This window comes from Anoplopoma fimbria, chromosome 12 (assembly GCF_027596085.1).
Source record: "Anoplopoma fimbria isolate UVic2021 breed Golden Eagle Sablefish chromosome 12, Afim_UVic_2022, whole genome shotgun sequence".
In the NCBI taxonomy this organism is placed as follows: Eukaryota; Metazoa; Chordata; class Actinopteri; order Perciformes; family Anoplopomatidae; genus Anoplopoma; species Anoplopoma fimbria.
The window spans coordinates 4,546,212-4,562,538 of NC_072460.1; the positions used below are offsets into that span (position 1 = coordinate 4,546,212).

At 43.1% G+C, this 16,327-nt stretch overlaps 2 protein-coding genes across 2 annotated transcripts; one reads left to right on the top strand and one right to left on the bottom strand.

Moving 5' to 3' along the window:
• Window positions 1-193: 193 nt before the first annotated feature.
• Window positions 194-7,883, bottom strand: znf341 (zinc finger protein 341). Its single transcript, XM_054609630.1, has 16 exons — window positions 7,829-7,883; window positions 6,950-7,060; window positions 6,606-6,796; window positions 6,041-6,190; window positions 5,526-5,861; window positions 5,263-5,443; window positions 4,822-4,915; window positions 4,643-4,733; window positions 3,601-3,778; window positions 3,116-3,360; window positions 2,815-3,023; window positions 2,599-2,695; window positions 2,360-2,492; window positions 1,898-2,009; window positions 1,630-1,700; window positions 194-1,143 (listed from the first exon to the last, which is right to left on the bottom strand). The coding sequence occupies exons 1-16, from the start codon at window positions 7,857-7,859 to the stop codon at window positions 572-574; spliced, it is 2,802 nt and encodes a 933-aa protein (XP_054465605.1). The 5' UTR covers window positions 7,860-7,883; the 3' UTR covers window positions 194-571.
• A 576-nt stretch (window positions 7,884-8,459) lies between these two features.
• On the top strand, window positions 8,460-13,947 carry e2f1 (E2F transcription factor 1). Its single transcript, XM_054609709.1, has 7 exons — window positions 8,460-9,755; window positions 10,009-10,108; window positions 11,083-11,302; window positions 11,466-11,618; window positions 11,737-11,851; window positions 12,255-12,537; window positions 13,243-13,947. Exons 1-7 carry the CDS (start codon window positions 9,504-9,506, stop codon window positions 13,482-13,484), a joined length of 1,365 nt encoding a protein of 454 aa, XP_054465684.1. The 5' UTR covers window positions 8,460-9,503; the 3' UTR covers window positions 13,485-13,947.
• Window positions 13,948-16,327: the final 2,380 nt, after the last annotated feature.

Below are 16,327 nucleotides of genomic sequence, written 5' to 3' on the forward strand. Positions count from 1 at the left end.
TTATTTTGCCTTTTCTATTAGTGGTCACACTTCTAGGTTAGGTCATGTCTTCTCTTTTGTCTTAATGTATTACATTCTATGGCATACATATAGTAGAGATTTATTTCAAAATTAGTGACCCAGTTAGTCTGATCATACATATATTATTAAAAGAGTGTCGGAGGATGGAATTTTACTCAAAATGCAAGAACGTTTATATGGACACAAATATACTTTGAGACAACACGGGTAAACTTGAATAATTTCCTTTTTTCAACATCAAATGAAAGAAAATGTTTTCATTGCTTTTGACATTATGACATTTTAAAGAAACCACTGTGGCTTAATTGCACAATATTTGTACACAAGTACATGGAAATGTTCCACTGGTTATTTTGGCAATATAGATCTACCAGGTAAAATACTGTAGGCATACTTACTTTACAATTTAAAAAAAAAAAAAAAGTAAAAGCAGTGCGTATAATTTAACGTTTTAATATAAAACAAATAATAATTTCCCTTTAAAAAAATAAATGGCTAGTTTAGTTTTTGTTTGGTCCAGGATACGTTCCAACTAAGATCAAGCTTAAAACTACAAACATTGCTGCTGTAAACAGTTCTGCTCATTGCTCTGAATCTGATCCAGCGCCACGGCAACATGTTCCATCCCGTCATCCTCCTCCTCCTCCTCCTCCTGTCCTTCAATAATGCTGATAGTCATTGCAGCCTGACAACCCTCGTCAGTCCTCCCCCCATCTCCCTCCTCCTCCTCCTCTTCCTCTTCCTCCTCCTCCTCCTCCTCCTGCTCTTGTGTTTCCACCTGCTCTTGGCTGCCCTTTGAGCTGTCGTCATCCTCTCCGTCATCGCCGCCGGACATGTTTTCTATTCTCAAGAACCTGCTTCTTCTCCCGTCGTCCTCTCCATCCTTCTCCTCTTCCATTGGCACCTCGTCTCCCTCCGCCTCTCCGGTCCCTCCTTCCGTTCCCGTCCCGTTCCCTGCTGCGGGACATTTGTGATCCCTGTAGTAGCTCTGTCTGGTGAAGCCCTTGTTGCAGGTGGAGCACCTGAAGCGGTAGTTATCTGTGTGGGACTGCTGATGCTCCAGCATGTGGGCCCTGCGGCTGAACGCCTTCTGACAGAAAAGACACTTGTAGGGTTTGATACCTGGAGGAAAGAGGAGTTCATAAGATTACATTTAATAATGTCATTTTTGATACTAATAAAGGTAACTCAGTTTCAGTTTATGCCTTATGCAAACATGTACTGTATGTAATTGAAGACTGAAGTTCCAGCTATACAAACCATTCTCTTTCATTTGAAGCTTCTCTGGAGGTAGAAACAGGCTTCTACGCCTAAAGATGATATTTCTATCTTTTTATTTAATCTATTGGCCCTGCAAACATACATTTAGGATTACCAGTCAAGTCTCAGGTATGACTACAAAACAGTCATTCATCCAACAGCAATATTTCCACATCTGGGTGATCGCCTTTGTATAATGTATTCGATCTGATCACTGATTTTTTTTTGTTTGAATCATGTGGGATAGGACTTTTTATTATTCTTACAACTTCACAATAATATCCAAAGCAATATTCCGCCATCGTTTTTTTTTTTGGATGTGAATGATTACTGGTATTATTCACTCACCAGAATGTGACAGAATGTGGGCTTTGAGTTTGTCTGGCCTGTTGAACTCTTTGGTGCAGCCCACATGTGTCCTGATGATAAAAAACAGTAAAATAGCATACAATTAAAAGATAATAATATAAAAAGTGAGACTGCCTGAAAGAAACGACTCGAAGGACAAGACAATTACAGAAAAGGAAAAGAAGGCATGAATGATGAAAAGAATAAATCAAGTAGAGAACAAAATAAGTAAAATCTTCTAATAGGGCTTTTCTATGGAGAGCCTCACCTAAAGGGACACTTGTATTTCTTGAAGGGTTCATGGATGAGCATGTGTCTCTTCACTTTGTCCTTCCTGTTGAACGTCGCCTCACAGAGGGAGCATTTGTATGGCTTTTCACCTGGAAAATGGGATCAGAATCACACCTTTTACTTTCATTTGTGACTTCTAAATGATATGATATAAGCAAAATGTCCTGGTGTGATAGGAATAAAGTGCAGAGCTGGGCTGTTAGCCTCAGCAGTGAAGGCCAACATGGCTAAACTGAGACTAAAAATAAAGCTACCTAAAGAAACTGAAACATCAGAATCAACAGAGAATATTCAGCAAGGAGAAAGCAAAATGATCAACACATCAGCCCTCGACTTAGCTTCGGGACACAGCACAATGGACACAATGGGCTTGGTTTAAAGTCTTCATATAAATAAATGTCAGGGGGGACAAAGAATGCTTTCTGAAAGTCTCTCAGACCTGAGTGAATGCGTGTGTGCAGTTTGAGGTAGTGCTCTGTCTTGAAGGCCTTCTTGCAGATCTGACACTTGAACCTCCCACCAATGCCATGAGTGGGGAGGTGGCGTCTGAAGTACCTCTCGCACGGGAAAACCTGACGGCCAGCAAGCAACAGAACAAATCAGACGCTGCGCCGAGGTCTTAGAATGTGACATGAAAAAAAAATAAACTGCAGATATTAAGCACTGGTAGACCAGTACCTTTTGACAGTGTGGGCAGGGAAAGTTGTGCGAGGCAGTCAGTAGATGTTGTTCCAGTGCCTCCTGGGTAGAATATCTGCTTTGACACTTGACACATCTGAGGCAAAACACAAGAAAAAAAAAAAAGGTGGTTTTGGTTAGGAATAAGAACGATGTACCAACCTATTCTGCTAAAATGAATACATATTCAACACAACTGTGAGGGATTGAGCTGACCTGTAGATGCTGGTTTCCTTGCGTGTGCTCTGTTGCGGGCAGAAGCAGTGGGAGTACTGGTGGACTCCCAGTTCGAACAGCGAGGGGAACACCTTGCTGCAGAGGTGGCAGCGGTAGGTCAGCTGCTCCTGGTGCGTCCTGATGTGCTCCAGGAACTGATCCAGCTTCTGGAAGGTCTGGGAGCAGGACTTCAACACACACTTGTAAACCTGCCGGGGGAAAGTGAGCGTGGTTATTGATCTTGCCATGTAAGGAAGAAAGAAAATCCTCAAAATTTGAAACATATGGACGCTGCATTCACCTGCTCCCCTTTGTGCTGGGTCAGGTGAGACTTGAGCTGGAAGTAGGTCTGAAACTTGCTGGCGCAGAACTGGCACTGGTAGGAGCTGTCTATGACAACGATTTGCTTGGTCTGAGCTTGGCACTGCTGGTCCTGGTTTGACTGCATCTGAACCTGGGGATGCCCGTTCTGCGTGGCCTCCCCTCGGCCGCACTCCGGATCAGCTGGAGCCTCAGCCGCACTCTCCTCCAACTCCACTGGAGCTTCTGTAAACAAGCATTGTATTTAGTTGTAAGGGCTGGAGCTGTAAATCTGATGCTGGATCAGTTGGCGTCATTACTTTTATATTTAGACTCAGCAATCATGTAGGAGAGAAGTACAAGTAACCAACTACTCCATAAAACACAAAATATGTGGCCATGAAGGCAGCATATATTGCAGGCTAAGTGTATGTGTTCATCAATATAATTTACATACCATGCACGAATATTGTAAACAGATATTACCTGTGTGAACTACCTCTTCTTCTGTTTGTGTTTGACAGTTCTGCTGCTGTAACCCCTCCTCCTCCGGTTCACCTTGCTGCTGCTCCCCGCCCTCCTCCTCCTCATTGGATGGCACTGGTACCAGTTTGACTGTGATTGGTAATCTGGACACCGTGCTGGCCGCGCCCATCGGCCACACCTTTAAGATCGAAGAAGAGTTCTTACTGCCTTGTCGGCGCTGTGCTGTGTTCACGTCTCATAGAAATAATCAAAGGATGTGCTTTACGATACATTTTTTACCATCATGGTAATTAACATATTTTACGCTAAACTCCTTCCCCCCTCCCCCAAACAGTCACTGTCCAATCATAGCTTAGCAACTGTAACTAGCCACGGCAGGTCTGTCAACCTTTGGAGCGTTGTCTCTCTTTTTTCAGCTTTTAAAAACCAAAAAATACGAGACAGAAAGTGTAAGGAATGGAGTGAACTCTAAAGTATGCTGGAAACGTTAGCATTTTAGGCTAACTAGCTTGAGCTACATAAGTAACAAAGTGTTACTTTCAAAGCTAGGGAGCATGTCATTCTCTGTGTGGTCACAGGTTACATTCAAAGAAAAAGGGCCATTTCAGTAGCATTTCTACTTTGTAGTATTTTACCACTGCGAGGCCTTGATGCCACGATGTAAGAGTTTAGGCTAATGTAGCCGCTCTGTCCTCCTCATTGCTAACGTTAGCCAACTAGCTACACCTGAAACAAGAAGCCTGCATTTGTCCACCTCTGGCTGAAATAAAGGACATACTGTTTAAAAAATGGCTATGAATTGCAAGGCAAATCCGTCACTGTTGTAAACCGCATATTTGCAAGAATTGGCAAGACCAGAAAGCTTGACTGTAAATGAATGGGAGCTAGGGGGTGTTCAGTCAGTTGTTAAATGTTTTGTAAGAATTTTTGAATGTTATGCATATGGAATCAACTCAATTCTGATGACTTGTGGGGATGATTTTGTCTGGGGGGGAGGGTACACACTTTAGAAAAAGAGTATTATCCCCAAACTATTCAGAACCTTGTGTGTCTGCATGTGTTTCTTCACGTTGGACTTTTGGGCAAAAGCTCGGCCGCAGACGATGCACTGAAACGGTTTCTCTCCTGTGTGACTGGAGAAAGAAAAGAACGAGTTACTGGAAGGGAACTGAATATGTTTTTTTAATGGGTACAGTCTTATCATACTGGCCAGATACTCACCTTCTAATGTGCTGCTGAAGATCGAAGTTTTTCGAGAAGATTTTGTCGCAGAAATTACACTTCAGCTTTGGAACTTTTCCTTTAAGCTGCTCTGCTAAGGAGTGACATTGAGTGAATGAATATTTATCTTACAACCATCATTGTACATTTCATATCCATGGTTATTATGGCGTCATATGCAGTTTCAGTAAACAATCAATACTTTTTTTTATTTATTTTTTTAACTCATTTAACAATTGCTGTATGCGTCTGTGACAGTACCAGTTGTAGTATTATAAATTTTTTTATTTGTAGTGTCTTTAATCTAAATGTTGTTTCAGATCATTTTCATTCATGAATATATTTTTTTTTGTAAAGAGTTTGTGAAAGCACATATCATCACCTTTGAATTTTTGGTCCAAAACATTCTTTAAAATAAGTCAGATTTTCGACCTCACATACCTGCAGCTCCATCTGAACTTTTTTTGCTGCTCCTTGATCGTTTGGGGATGATGACCTTTTCGAAGTCGTCCAAGTCCAGGTTGGTGGTGATGCTGCAGGTCTTTGTTTTGGCGCCCTGTTTCCCGGGGCTGTAGACAGGAGGGGTTGTGTACGACTGGCTCTCCACGCACTGACTTGGCACCTGAGGGAGACACAACGGGCTCGTTGCTTCGTCTTCGAACCAGAAAGTCTGGAATTAAACGGCACATAACATATCTACTCACTTGAACAGGATGAAAAGGCTGCAGACCCAAGGTGTGGATCTCTGCGCCACCGCCCCCGGCCATATGGGGCAGTGCGCTGTACACCTGGACCACTGAGTTGCTGTGGCTTGATGGGACCTGCGAGGAGAGCGGCTGCTGGACGGGCTGTCCGGCCGGCAGGGGGTGGGTCGATGTTTGGCTGGAGGGCAGGGGTTGGGAGGACTGCTGCTGCTGCTGCTGCTGCTGCTGCTGCTGCTGCTGTTGTTGCTGTTGTTGGGGATGGTGATGATGGTGGTGGTGGTGGTGGTGGTGATGCTGCAGGTAAGATACACCAGCTGTGTGCATGCTCAGGTTACTCTGCAATACAGCAAAGGAAGCACATAGATTAGATAATATTGCAGCAATTATATATTCATATTCTATGCATATTGTACCAAATGGACATTTTCAGCTGTCGGGAATTTGCTCTGCATTGTCCAACACATTTGGTCATTTTGGTGACTTTAAATCTAATGTGTAATGTTGCGCAATATTACCTGTATAGACGTTTGCATGGCAGCCATAGGCTGGTCGATGGAGGTGAAGGCGGATATAGCCGACATAAGGACATCGTCACTGACCAGCACGTTGCCCTGGACCAGCGTGTGTGTCAGAGGGGAGGGGGGCACTGTGATGTAGGTGGATACCTGAAGTGTGAAGTGGAAAGTGTTACACAAACATGAGAGTAATATGAGAAAGCATGCATGTTGGTGTAAAAATGTCTAAATCTCACCCACTTTTGTAAATACTGTCATCACATTTGAAAATGATCAATAATTGTCACAATTAATACAGTTGATTTTACTGTATGGTTTTATCTTAACATATGTCTTGTTATTCCTCTTTTTCTTCTCATAGTCCTGCTCTCACTACTGTTGTCTTTTACTTTTACTTTTGTTTGGTATATTTACCGTTTCCCTTTTTGTATTCTTGCCTTCTTGCTCCAAATTTATATCAGGTCACTGTACATTCACAGTTAAACTAACAAAATATGACCTAACCTACTAACTGACATGAACACTTTTATGAATCAGCCACATTAAAACACCATAACACCCTCACCTGTCTGTTGGCAGGAGTCTGTGGTCCAGAGCTGATTGAGGGGACCGGTGTGTAGGCGTTGGTGGAGGCCAAGGACACCGTGGACAGGGAGGGGACTCCGGACTGGCACTGCTCCCTCTTGTGTGTCATGAAGGCTGGCAGAGAGTTGAACTGTTTCTTACACTTCCCACACAGGAACACGTCCTCATCGTCTGTACGAAGGACACACATAAGACGTCTGAGGTATGTTACATGTGAAACAAACACAAGTTGCAATTCCATAACATTTGGGAGAAAAAGGTGAATGCTATATTCGATGGTTTGCTTTTAACTCAGCTGTCATCTGCTGTATTTGCTGTACGTACCCATCGACTGTATAGCGGACGCCCCAGAGACGTTCTGATTGTTCGGGTCAGGGACTCCACCTTGGCCGTCCAGCAGAGACTGGACCGCCAGCACTGTCTGGTTGTCCATGCCTGACGAGGAACATGAAGAAGAGGAGGGTGGACAATGTAATGTAATAAGTCACATGATGCAAAAAAAAACTCATTTCTATTCTAGGCACGTAATGCATGTTTCACTAAAACTTGAAAATATGAAGATGGAAGAGAACTTGTGTCTCGTTAATGTGCATTTCAACAGGGAGGATCTGTTCGCTCACAGTGTGGTTAACCTTCAGATGCAATATGAAAGAAAATTGCATTCTTTAAATCAAGACTGGCAGCTTTGTGTCAGGTCATGTCAGCTCCACTTATCCTATATTGATCTTATGATGAATTTAGGGCATAATGTACAAAAATCTCATGATAATAAAATAATGAATACCTCAGCAAACTAATATGGGTTGCTGTAAATTCACATCCGACTCATAGAGACACACTATTAGCCCTTATAGAAGGCCTACTATAGCCATACAGTGTTGTCAACTAAAGGGCATACTGCTAAAATGTCAAATACAGTCTGAATAACAAGAGAGGAACACATCATGGTAATACTGGCTGCAACATGACACAGTTGTAAGCAGTCCAAAAGGTCTGAGCAATAATCAATCTGTGTGTTTGTTTACATCAGTCCCTCTCCCCTCTGGGATGTTTTCCTTTGTAATAACTCCATTAGAAGCAGTCATATAGTTTTATTGTGACTTTTATTCACATCGAAACAGCCCTTATATATTGACGTTGTTTCAAACGCACTCACGTTTTATTCTCGTTGTAATAACGTGGCTATTAACAATTGATGCCTACCTTCAAGCACTTCAAATATTGCTTGCGCCATCTTGCAGCTCCTCTTTCTGCGCGATAGGCGCTCGACTAGCAAGGTCTGCCTGTTCAGGTGCTCCCCTCCATCATAGGAAAGCGCAAAGAAAGCACTAAAACAAAGAATTTGGAGGCAAAGCTTTTTCCTTTAAAGGTGTGCTATGGAGTGATGGGGATGAGAACACGTTTACCTACTGGAGGCTGAGCTTGTTTGTTTGTTTGAAGCTGTTAAAACATTACAGTTAAGGTTTTTAAGTTGCGCCCAAAAATAAATATTTTTCACGTGTCATTTAATAGATATAGGGTGACATAAGTGAGTTTTGAGTCCAGCAGAATACCTTTAAATGAAACATTCTCCGCGATATGGAGATTAAGCCACGGCACGTTAAATAATAGTAATAGTTATAGTAATAATAGGCAGCACGGTTTTTCTCCTGGGACTTGAACGCACCTTCGCATCGACGACTCTCCGCTCGCTCGAATGACAGACAGGCGTTCAGACCAATCAGAGGCCGCCGGCCCCGCCCCGCGGAAAGCGCCGCTCCTCCACCAATGGCAACCGTCGCTTCGAATCACGTGCCGGTTTCGCGGCAAAAAAGATTTCGCGCGAAAACTGTTCCCGAGTCTTGTTTAGCTGTAGATCAGCTGGGGACAATAACAACAATAACAGCCGTTAACGGGGTCGCAGGGGGGCCGCTTTTTATGGACGGACTGCGGCCGGAGTGAGCCACCGACGGGCGGGCGGCTGCTGTAAAGGACCCGCTCACGTTTCACCGGGTTATTCCTCACATTCCCAGCTTTGCCACACCGCTTCCTGCGTGCCCCGACACCACGAATTGCGGCTAATAACTCTAGCTAGCATGCTAATTCATGCTATATCTCCAAGTGTGCCGTGCCGTGCTGCTCTTACGTGTTCTTAATAACGCCGTGTGATGTCCTCTGCGTTGGATGTATTTGTTGTTTTTGTTTTTTAATAATCTCGCATAGCTCACTCCAGGAATGCTGCTATAAAGTTTTACCAGCCATACAACTGATGTACAATGTTACATTATGATGTGTTGTTGACTTGAGGAGCTGGTTTGTCGGCTGGTTCTTTGTGAACTTGTGTGTGTGTGGGGGGACGAGCTAGCCGTGTTAGCAGGGCTGCTGGTTGTGTTCAGGGACCAGTGTGGCCAGGCCTCTAACGTTACTGTCAGGAGAGATGGAAAACAAAAGATTAGCATTAGCTCGCTAACCCTCCAGCGGTGCGTTACAGCCACAGACCCTCGTACGATCAGCAGCTGGGGAGGCTGGGGGTCGGCATGGTTTTGGTGTTTAGTAATGGTTGTTACATTTGCCAGATTTCCTGTTTGGCAGAACATCCTGTGCTGCCGTTTCACCACCAGCCCAATGCTGTCTGTCAGCACTTAGCTTACAGTAGATGATCATTTAAGTGACAGTGTTGTTTATGATGCTTTTCTAGGTTGTTTTTTTTATATATAAGCAATGAGATGGACATTAGGGAAAAGGGGAACTTTTTAAAGAAATGCAAACTTTCAAGAGGTTTCATCATTGTTCCTTACATTCACTGACTGCAGCAAATCCAAGTGGGTGTTGATACTCAGACCGTAGCATCTCGTCTGAAGTCCAGTGGGAAAAAGGGTGACTCTTGTGACCCACTGCCATGTCAGAGACTCTGATCACGGGGCAGACATCGGAGGATCTGTTGGCAGACTTTGAGACTTTGCTGAACTCTGGGAGCATTGACCTGGGCGCAGAGCACCAGATAGTGATCATCACCAGCCCCAGCAATGAGGGACTCCACGCGGCCGTCGCCCCCACCAGCACGGGGGAGATCCTGCTGTTCGCCACGCCGCAGGGCCCTGTTGACGTGGGGGTCCAGGACAAGAGAAGACCGGCTCTGGGAAGACCGCCGGTGAGGAGAGGAGAGGAGAGGGGTTTGGGGGAGATGTGGAAGGTGTGGGAACAGGGGAGAGAGATGAGGAGTTGTCCTTAAGTATATTATGTTGAATTGTTTACATCTACGTGCTTCTACCAGCGTAGTAGAGCTGTAGAAGTCCATCCACCTGTTGCTTTTTGTTCAGCAGCAGCTTTTTTTTTTCATTTCCCTCTTCTTAATACATCATTGGTGCATTATTGTTACAACCATTTGTATTGTGTCTCTTCAGGTAAAGAGGAAGTTGGACCTGGACAGTGACCATCAGTATGTCAGCACAACTCGACCGTCCATAGGCCAAGCACCACCGTCCACACCTGCTCCTCCCAGAGGTGTACACACACACACACACACACACACACACACACACACACACACACACACACACACACACACACACACACTCAGCTTGATCCACTGACTTGTCAGAAGCAGCTTCACGTGAGCACTGCATCCATACAAACTCTGACCTTTGCTACAGCCGTCATTGTCCTGAAAATAAACCCAGCTGTCCTTTTATCAGCACAGACAACAGACTGCCAACCTGTCTTTGTCCTTAACAGGCTGACTAGTATTGGAAATAATCACAAGTATTGGTCCGTTCAAGTAACAAAAGATTCACATGGAAAGACAATGGATGTTATTATTCATAAATCAGTCGTTGTGGTTCCAAACATAAGGAAGGTGCTTTTTAATGGTAGCTTATGGGGGTCACCCTTCCCTAAATGCACAACAACAAACAAAACAGAAAATATATGTTAAAAAACAGACACGGTCACATGTTTGTAGTTCTTATTTAACTGAACGCTCTTGTTGTAGTCGTTGTTCTTTCATGACAAACTTCAAATTCATTGCTCTCGTGTCTTTTCAAAATGAGATAAATACAAGGTATATTGTTAAAAAACACCTGAATTAAAAGCCTTAAATAGAGTTGATTCTTGGAAAGTTTAACATGCAGTTTAGTGTGACAAAAAAAAAAGTGAAATAGCTTAAATCCGATTGCATTCAGGAAAAAAAAATTCAAGATGCGTTTCTGAATATCAAAGATATTTGACAGAACATCAGGTTTTGCGGTCCTTTCTATTGCAGAAATGTCCCGTACTTTAGAAAGGATTTAGCATAAATTTAGTTTGTGTGTAAAAAAATAGGACATACTCCTTCAGTTATGGGAGTTGTGGTTCTTGTCTTAACCGCTGACTTGGTCCGTTCTGTAGGGCAATAAGGGTGGCGTTGTACAAGGAAAGAAACTTCCAAGTGTGGTTAAAAGCAGAATTTTTAAACCCACGCATGCTCGCCTTCTTTCCAGTCCCTCGAACCACGACGGAGAAGTCGCGCTACGACACGTCCTTGAATCTGACAACCAAGCGCTTTCTGAACCTGTTGTCCCAGTCGGCTGACGGCGTGGTGGACCTGAACTGGGCCTCGCAGGTCTTGGATGTCCAGAAGAGACGCATCTATGACATCACCAATGTCCTGGAGGGGATTCAGCTCATCTCCAAGAAGTCCAAGAACAACATCCAATGGCTGTGAGTGTGAATAAAGAATACATGTTACTACATCATATTGGTGTATGAAACATAAAGAATTGCAACGCTGAAACACTATAAGCACAAATACAAGCACATAAAAAAAGTGGCTGGTATGTTGTGTTTTGGAGTTTTCATTTTTCCGCTCTGTCTTCCCATGCAGTGGTAATCGAGTTGATGCGTCCTTGGTTTCCCGTCATAAGGAGCTACAGAGAGAGGTGTGTGACCTCACGGATGCTGAGGAGCAGCTGGATGAACTCATTTCCAGATGCAACCTACAGCTCCGACTGCTCACAGAGGACCCGCAGAACAAGAAATATCCTTTTGGCCAGTTTAAGCTACTTTTTAAATATAGCCAGCGAAGCTTTCTTTTTTTTAAGACGGTGTTTAAGACATGCTGCTGTGTTGTGAACCTTAACCGGTGTGTTCCTCACATTGGGCTACGTGCGCTGCCAGGACTTAAAGAAGTCCTTTGATTCTCCGGACCAGCTGGTCATGGTGATCAGAGCGCCACCAGAGACCCAGATGCAAGTTTCAGAACCCAGCAAGGTAACGGGCCTGGAATGTTTTGAAGCATGTTTGAAAGGTCTGGTTTCTGAGCTTTGAAAAACGCGGGTGGAAATAGTAGAATTGGTATCCTAAATGTGCAGGGGATGCCTTTTAGTCACCAAAACAGAGGAATTCGGCACAACGGCTAAATTTACAGCACTTTATTTTACGCTTTCTTTGATTAAAAAATAACAGTACAATGTTGTGTTACATTACATTTATTGATAATAATTGAATGTTTAAAATGAATTATTTGAATTTTTTACATTTTAATCATCCACCACATGATTAGACACTTTCTGATGGATATTTTGGAAAAAAATGCACATTTTTTTTTCTTTTTTTTTTGTGGTTGTGGGGTTTTCACCTAACTGTGCGCCTTTTGTCTTTTTTCATCTCTCAGGGGTACCAGGTGTCGCTGAAGAGCACGCGGGGTGCAATTGACGTCTTCCTCTGTCCAGAGGACAGCTCCGGCGTCTGCAGTCCCGTGATAGGAAGTAGTCCCTCCAAACCCGACGCTGACCCCTCCCTGGTTCCCTCTCCCACACAGCCCACGGACCAATCGCAAGCCAGAACCTCCACAATGGTGCTAGACGTGGCTTTGTCGTCGCCAGCGTCCACGTCGTCCACGGCGACGGCAGCCTCCCAGCAGGACCAATCATCCCTGGTGTTGGGTGGTGATGCAGGTGGGTGTTCACAATAATCAGAAATGTTAATTTATTGAAATTCTTCAATTCAAAATATATTTAATATATGTACAGTTAGTGGTTAAACATTTGGGATGACGCATTGCACCCTGAAGTCTGTGTTCCACTTAGAAAGTGGAAGCTAGTTAGCCTAGCATGCTAACCCAAATCCTAGTTATTTTGTGTACATTTCAACTCCAGCTGAGTGATGTTCAAATCCTACACACTCAGTGTTGTGCGCAGCGCTTGCTGTCTCCTTTTCAAGGGTTTAGTTGCTCCGATTTTCAAAAAAGAATTTCAAGTCCTGTAACCTCAGCACTTCGTCTGATTAACACAAAAAGGACCTGACGCAACATGACGTGGGATGAAACCACATAGCTGGAAGGTCACTGGCGTCAGTAATGTTGCTAACAATGGTTCTGTTGTCACACAAATGCCAGAACAATGAGTGTGCATGCCCATACAGTACCTGGAAACTGACACACCTAATTTGGCAGGCAACCGTTGTTTATCAATTATACCCATGCGTTTCCTGCCATGGCCTTGTCAAAGTGTTGCTCTATTTTACATGCATGACATGATCTCTCACAAACACAAAACATCTGATACACTTTCTTAGTGTTTTTTTAATAAGCTGATTAGTCATTGATCAAACAAATGTTTCTGTGCTCCAGTATTTTTTTGACGTTCCACTTTCTGCAACAGAATCGCTCCTTGGAGGAGACCCGTTCTCCGGCCTCGGGGACATGCCCGACTTCAACCTCTCGCCCCTCTCCTCCTCGGACTTCCTGAATGCTGATGGCGTTCTGCTCCCACTGGACGGATTCATCAACCTGTCCCCCCCCCACAGTCACGACTACCACTTTGGCCTGGAGGACCACGAAGGCATCAGTGAACTGTTTGACTGTGACTTTGGAGACCTATCGCAAGTTTTGGGGGACGGTTAGATGCAGAAGACGAGGAGGAGGAGAAGGAGGAGGAAGTGGGCATCTAGATTTAGGACGTGTCCTCAGTTCCCTGGGGCTTCAAAAAGGAGGGCTGAAAATCTACAATTTAAGGGCAAATATCTGTCAAAAGTCCAAACTTAATGTTTTAATTGTGCAGTGTTGGAAAAAATGATTTATGTATCAATTGCCTGGGATCCTCTAAATACTACCCTAATTCCAAAATCTCTTGTCCCCTAAATTGTACATCACATTATTAGCACTTCTCTTTGGCCATTTAAACTCTAGACCAAGACGTTAGCTTTAGTACAGCTATTTAAATTATTTATATGAATGTTGTTTTTTCATAATTTGTACGTGCGTTTTCTTTCTGTCGTTGTTATTGATAATGTTTTATCCAGGTGGATTGTGTGTGTGTGTGTGTGTGTGTGGAGTATGGACTAATAGGGCTGGTTTCCTGAACTCGGATTAGCTTACATGCGACATACGATTCACTCAGCTTTTTTTTTTTTTTTTTTTTTTTTTTTTTTTTTTGACGTCTTGTTCTGAAAGGGAGAAGTTTGCATCCCACTGCTGAAGCTGGTTCGGTGAAACCAGCATTCTGAGAAGCAAAGTGCCCGTGCAGGAGCTCTCCATCAGCGTCTTGCAGCTGTGGTGCAGTTTCACACTCTTAATATGTTTTTCTCCAACCCTTATAAGAGGTAATAAGCACAACTCTATTGATGGTTAGTTTAAACTAAAACACTGGAATCCTGACAGACTGGTTACTCAAGGTATCGCTCGCCCAACTTAATGACTAGATTTATTTGTTACAACAAGAGGTTGTAATGAATATCTTAAGGTTCATTTTGAATTTACCCCCAAACTCACTGACAAATGTTTTTATGGGGTTGTATATATGTGTATATATACAACCCCTTTCTTTATATATATGGTAACCTAAAGGGTTATCATGGCTTATTCAATATTCATGATTTTTTTTTTTCTTCTTCAAAAAGACGCATTTCCTTTGGACGTCTGGAGAAAAAAAGTCTGGTTTCACTGAATGGTGCTTTGGAAGCCATTTTTAGAGACTCCACGGTGTGACTGGTGATGTAGTGTGAAGGAAAAACGGGCAACTCAAGACTGAACGGTCCAGATAGGTTTGTTGGTGTGGAGGACAGCAGGTGATGATGGTCTGCTGCAGTTATGCTAGTGATTAAAAAAAAAAACTAACGCGGGATGTGTTGTTCTCTGTTAGTTAGCTAGGCGTTTAGCCGTAGTCTCAGGTTTTTGGAGAGGAGCAGAGTCTTAAATCAATGTTGATGATGCAAACGTGTACGAGAGTGTTTTCATTGCGTTGCGTAGGTTGATGATAGGTTATTGCAGGTTTAGAATTTTTTTGAAGACTGATGCTTTTTAGTTATTTAAAATTTTTGGGTCAAAGCGTGAAAAGTTCACCAGATGCCTGTGGACTAATGCTCCTGACAACCACCCGACTGTTATGTTCATGTGTGGAAGCTCCCGGCGGGTCCTGAGCCCTGATGCAAAGTTAAATGACTTCATTGGATCCTCACACACCGTTCGATCTTCATTGCATGTTTTCTAAAAACGGCATTCAGTCTGGTTTGTTCATCGTTACTTGTGCATCAAAGCATAGCTGCGTGGTTGCTTTTACCGGTCTAATCAGTGCAGAGCAGCAGTGAGGGGTTAAGTTTAAGTGATGGACTCTTGAGAGGAATTTTGAAACCGGGGATGTTCTGTTATTGTTCAATATATGCACTTCAGATCAGTTCAGAAAAGTTAATGTTCATGCCTTAAATCAATGACCTCTACCTGGGATATCTTATCTTAGCCCCCGAAAGGGTCAATTCCTGCTTGTTTTTCTACAATAGTCACGCCAGGTTCTGTCTTGACACGTGCATCGATTTTCAGTTGAAAGAAGCAGCAATAACAAAGATGTTTTCACATCATGCACTCAAGAGTATGAGATGAAAAACTGCTTAGCGTCCCGTGTCGTTATATTTGAAATGTCTGCGTCGAACTTTATCGCTTATTATGTAAGTTATGTAAGTTAACTTGTTTTTGCATTCCTGAAGTATTTTGTGTGGGTGAATTGAATTGTTTTGTTGAATTCCATATTTATTTAAAAAACAAAAAGTGTGTGTGTGTGTTGGGGGGAGGGGGGGTGTTCATAGAAAAAATGGTACAGAATTTTCTTATTTTATTTTTCTGGCAGGAAGCGACTTTAAACCCTTACTTTTATTCAATGAATCCAAGCAAATCATGAATTGATAAATGTCTTTAGTGGCGAAAAGAAGTGTTTTTGTTTGTACATTTGCTTCTCATAAGTAGCACCTTTTTATATTTTGCAATGTTTTATTTTTTCTTCTTCTTAGAGAATATGTTCTTACCTGTTGTTGTGCATGTGCAACCTTCACATTGGCTAATGATGCATACAAATATTCAGGAATACAGTTTGTCATTTTGACCAAGCTGACTTACTTGTAATTTAATAATTCTTCATACCTTCTCCGTCACGTCCGTTTGGATGACGGATGTCTCTCGATGTTGCAGACAACATGGCTGATCTGGGGTTGTACATGCGTTGTAGTGTAGCCTTTGGGTGCCTCAAACTGTCGTGTGAATGTGGTAAAACCTTGTAGCTACAGTCCTCTTTTACTTCCTTTTATCTTCAGTGGAAACCATAAAATCCAGTGTATAATAACCCCTCCTGAAAAATTGTTCAACCAAACAGGTGTAACAAGCCTCCAGAAAGGCATCTTTTCTAACCTTCAATTGTATCATATGTTTGGTCTTTCTCTGCGTTTTAACTTCCATCGGCGGCTGAGCTGATCCACATTGTT

Excerpts from the sequence above, each read along its gene's own strand:
- znf341 (XM_054609630.1), bottom strand. The coding sequence starts at position 7,859 with ATGGCGCAAGCAATATTTGAAGTGCTTGAAG. Across the intron at positions 7,061-7,828 it reads AATATTTGAAGTGCTTGAAG|GCATGGACAACCAGACAGTG; the intron begins GTAGGCATCAAT and ends GTTCCTCGTCAG. Across the intron at positions 6,191-6,605 it reads AGACTCCTGCCAACAGACAG|GTATCCACCTACATCACAGT; the intron begins GTGAGGGTGTTA and ends TTCACACTTCAG.
- e2f1 (XM_054609709.1), top strand. The coding sequence starts at position 9,504 with ATGTCAGAGACTCTGATCACGGGGCAGACATCGGAGGATCTGTTGGCA. Across the intron at positions 9,756-10,008 it reads CGGCTCTGGGAAGACCGCCG|GTAAAGAGGAAGTTGGACCT; the intron begins GTGAGGAGAGGA and ends GTGTCTCTTCAG. Across the intron at positions 10,109-11,082 it reads CACACCTGCTCCTCCCAGAG|TCCCTCGAACCACGACGGAG; the intron begins GTGTACACACAC and ends CCTTCTTTCCAG.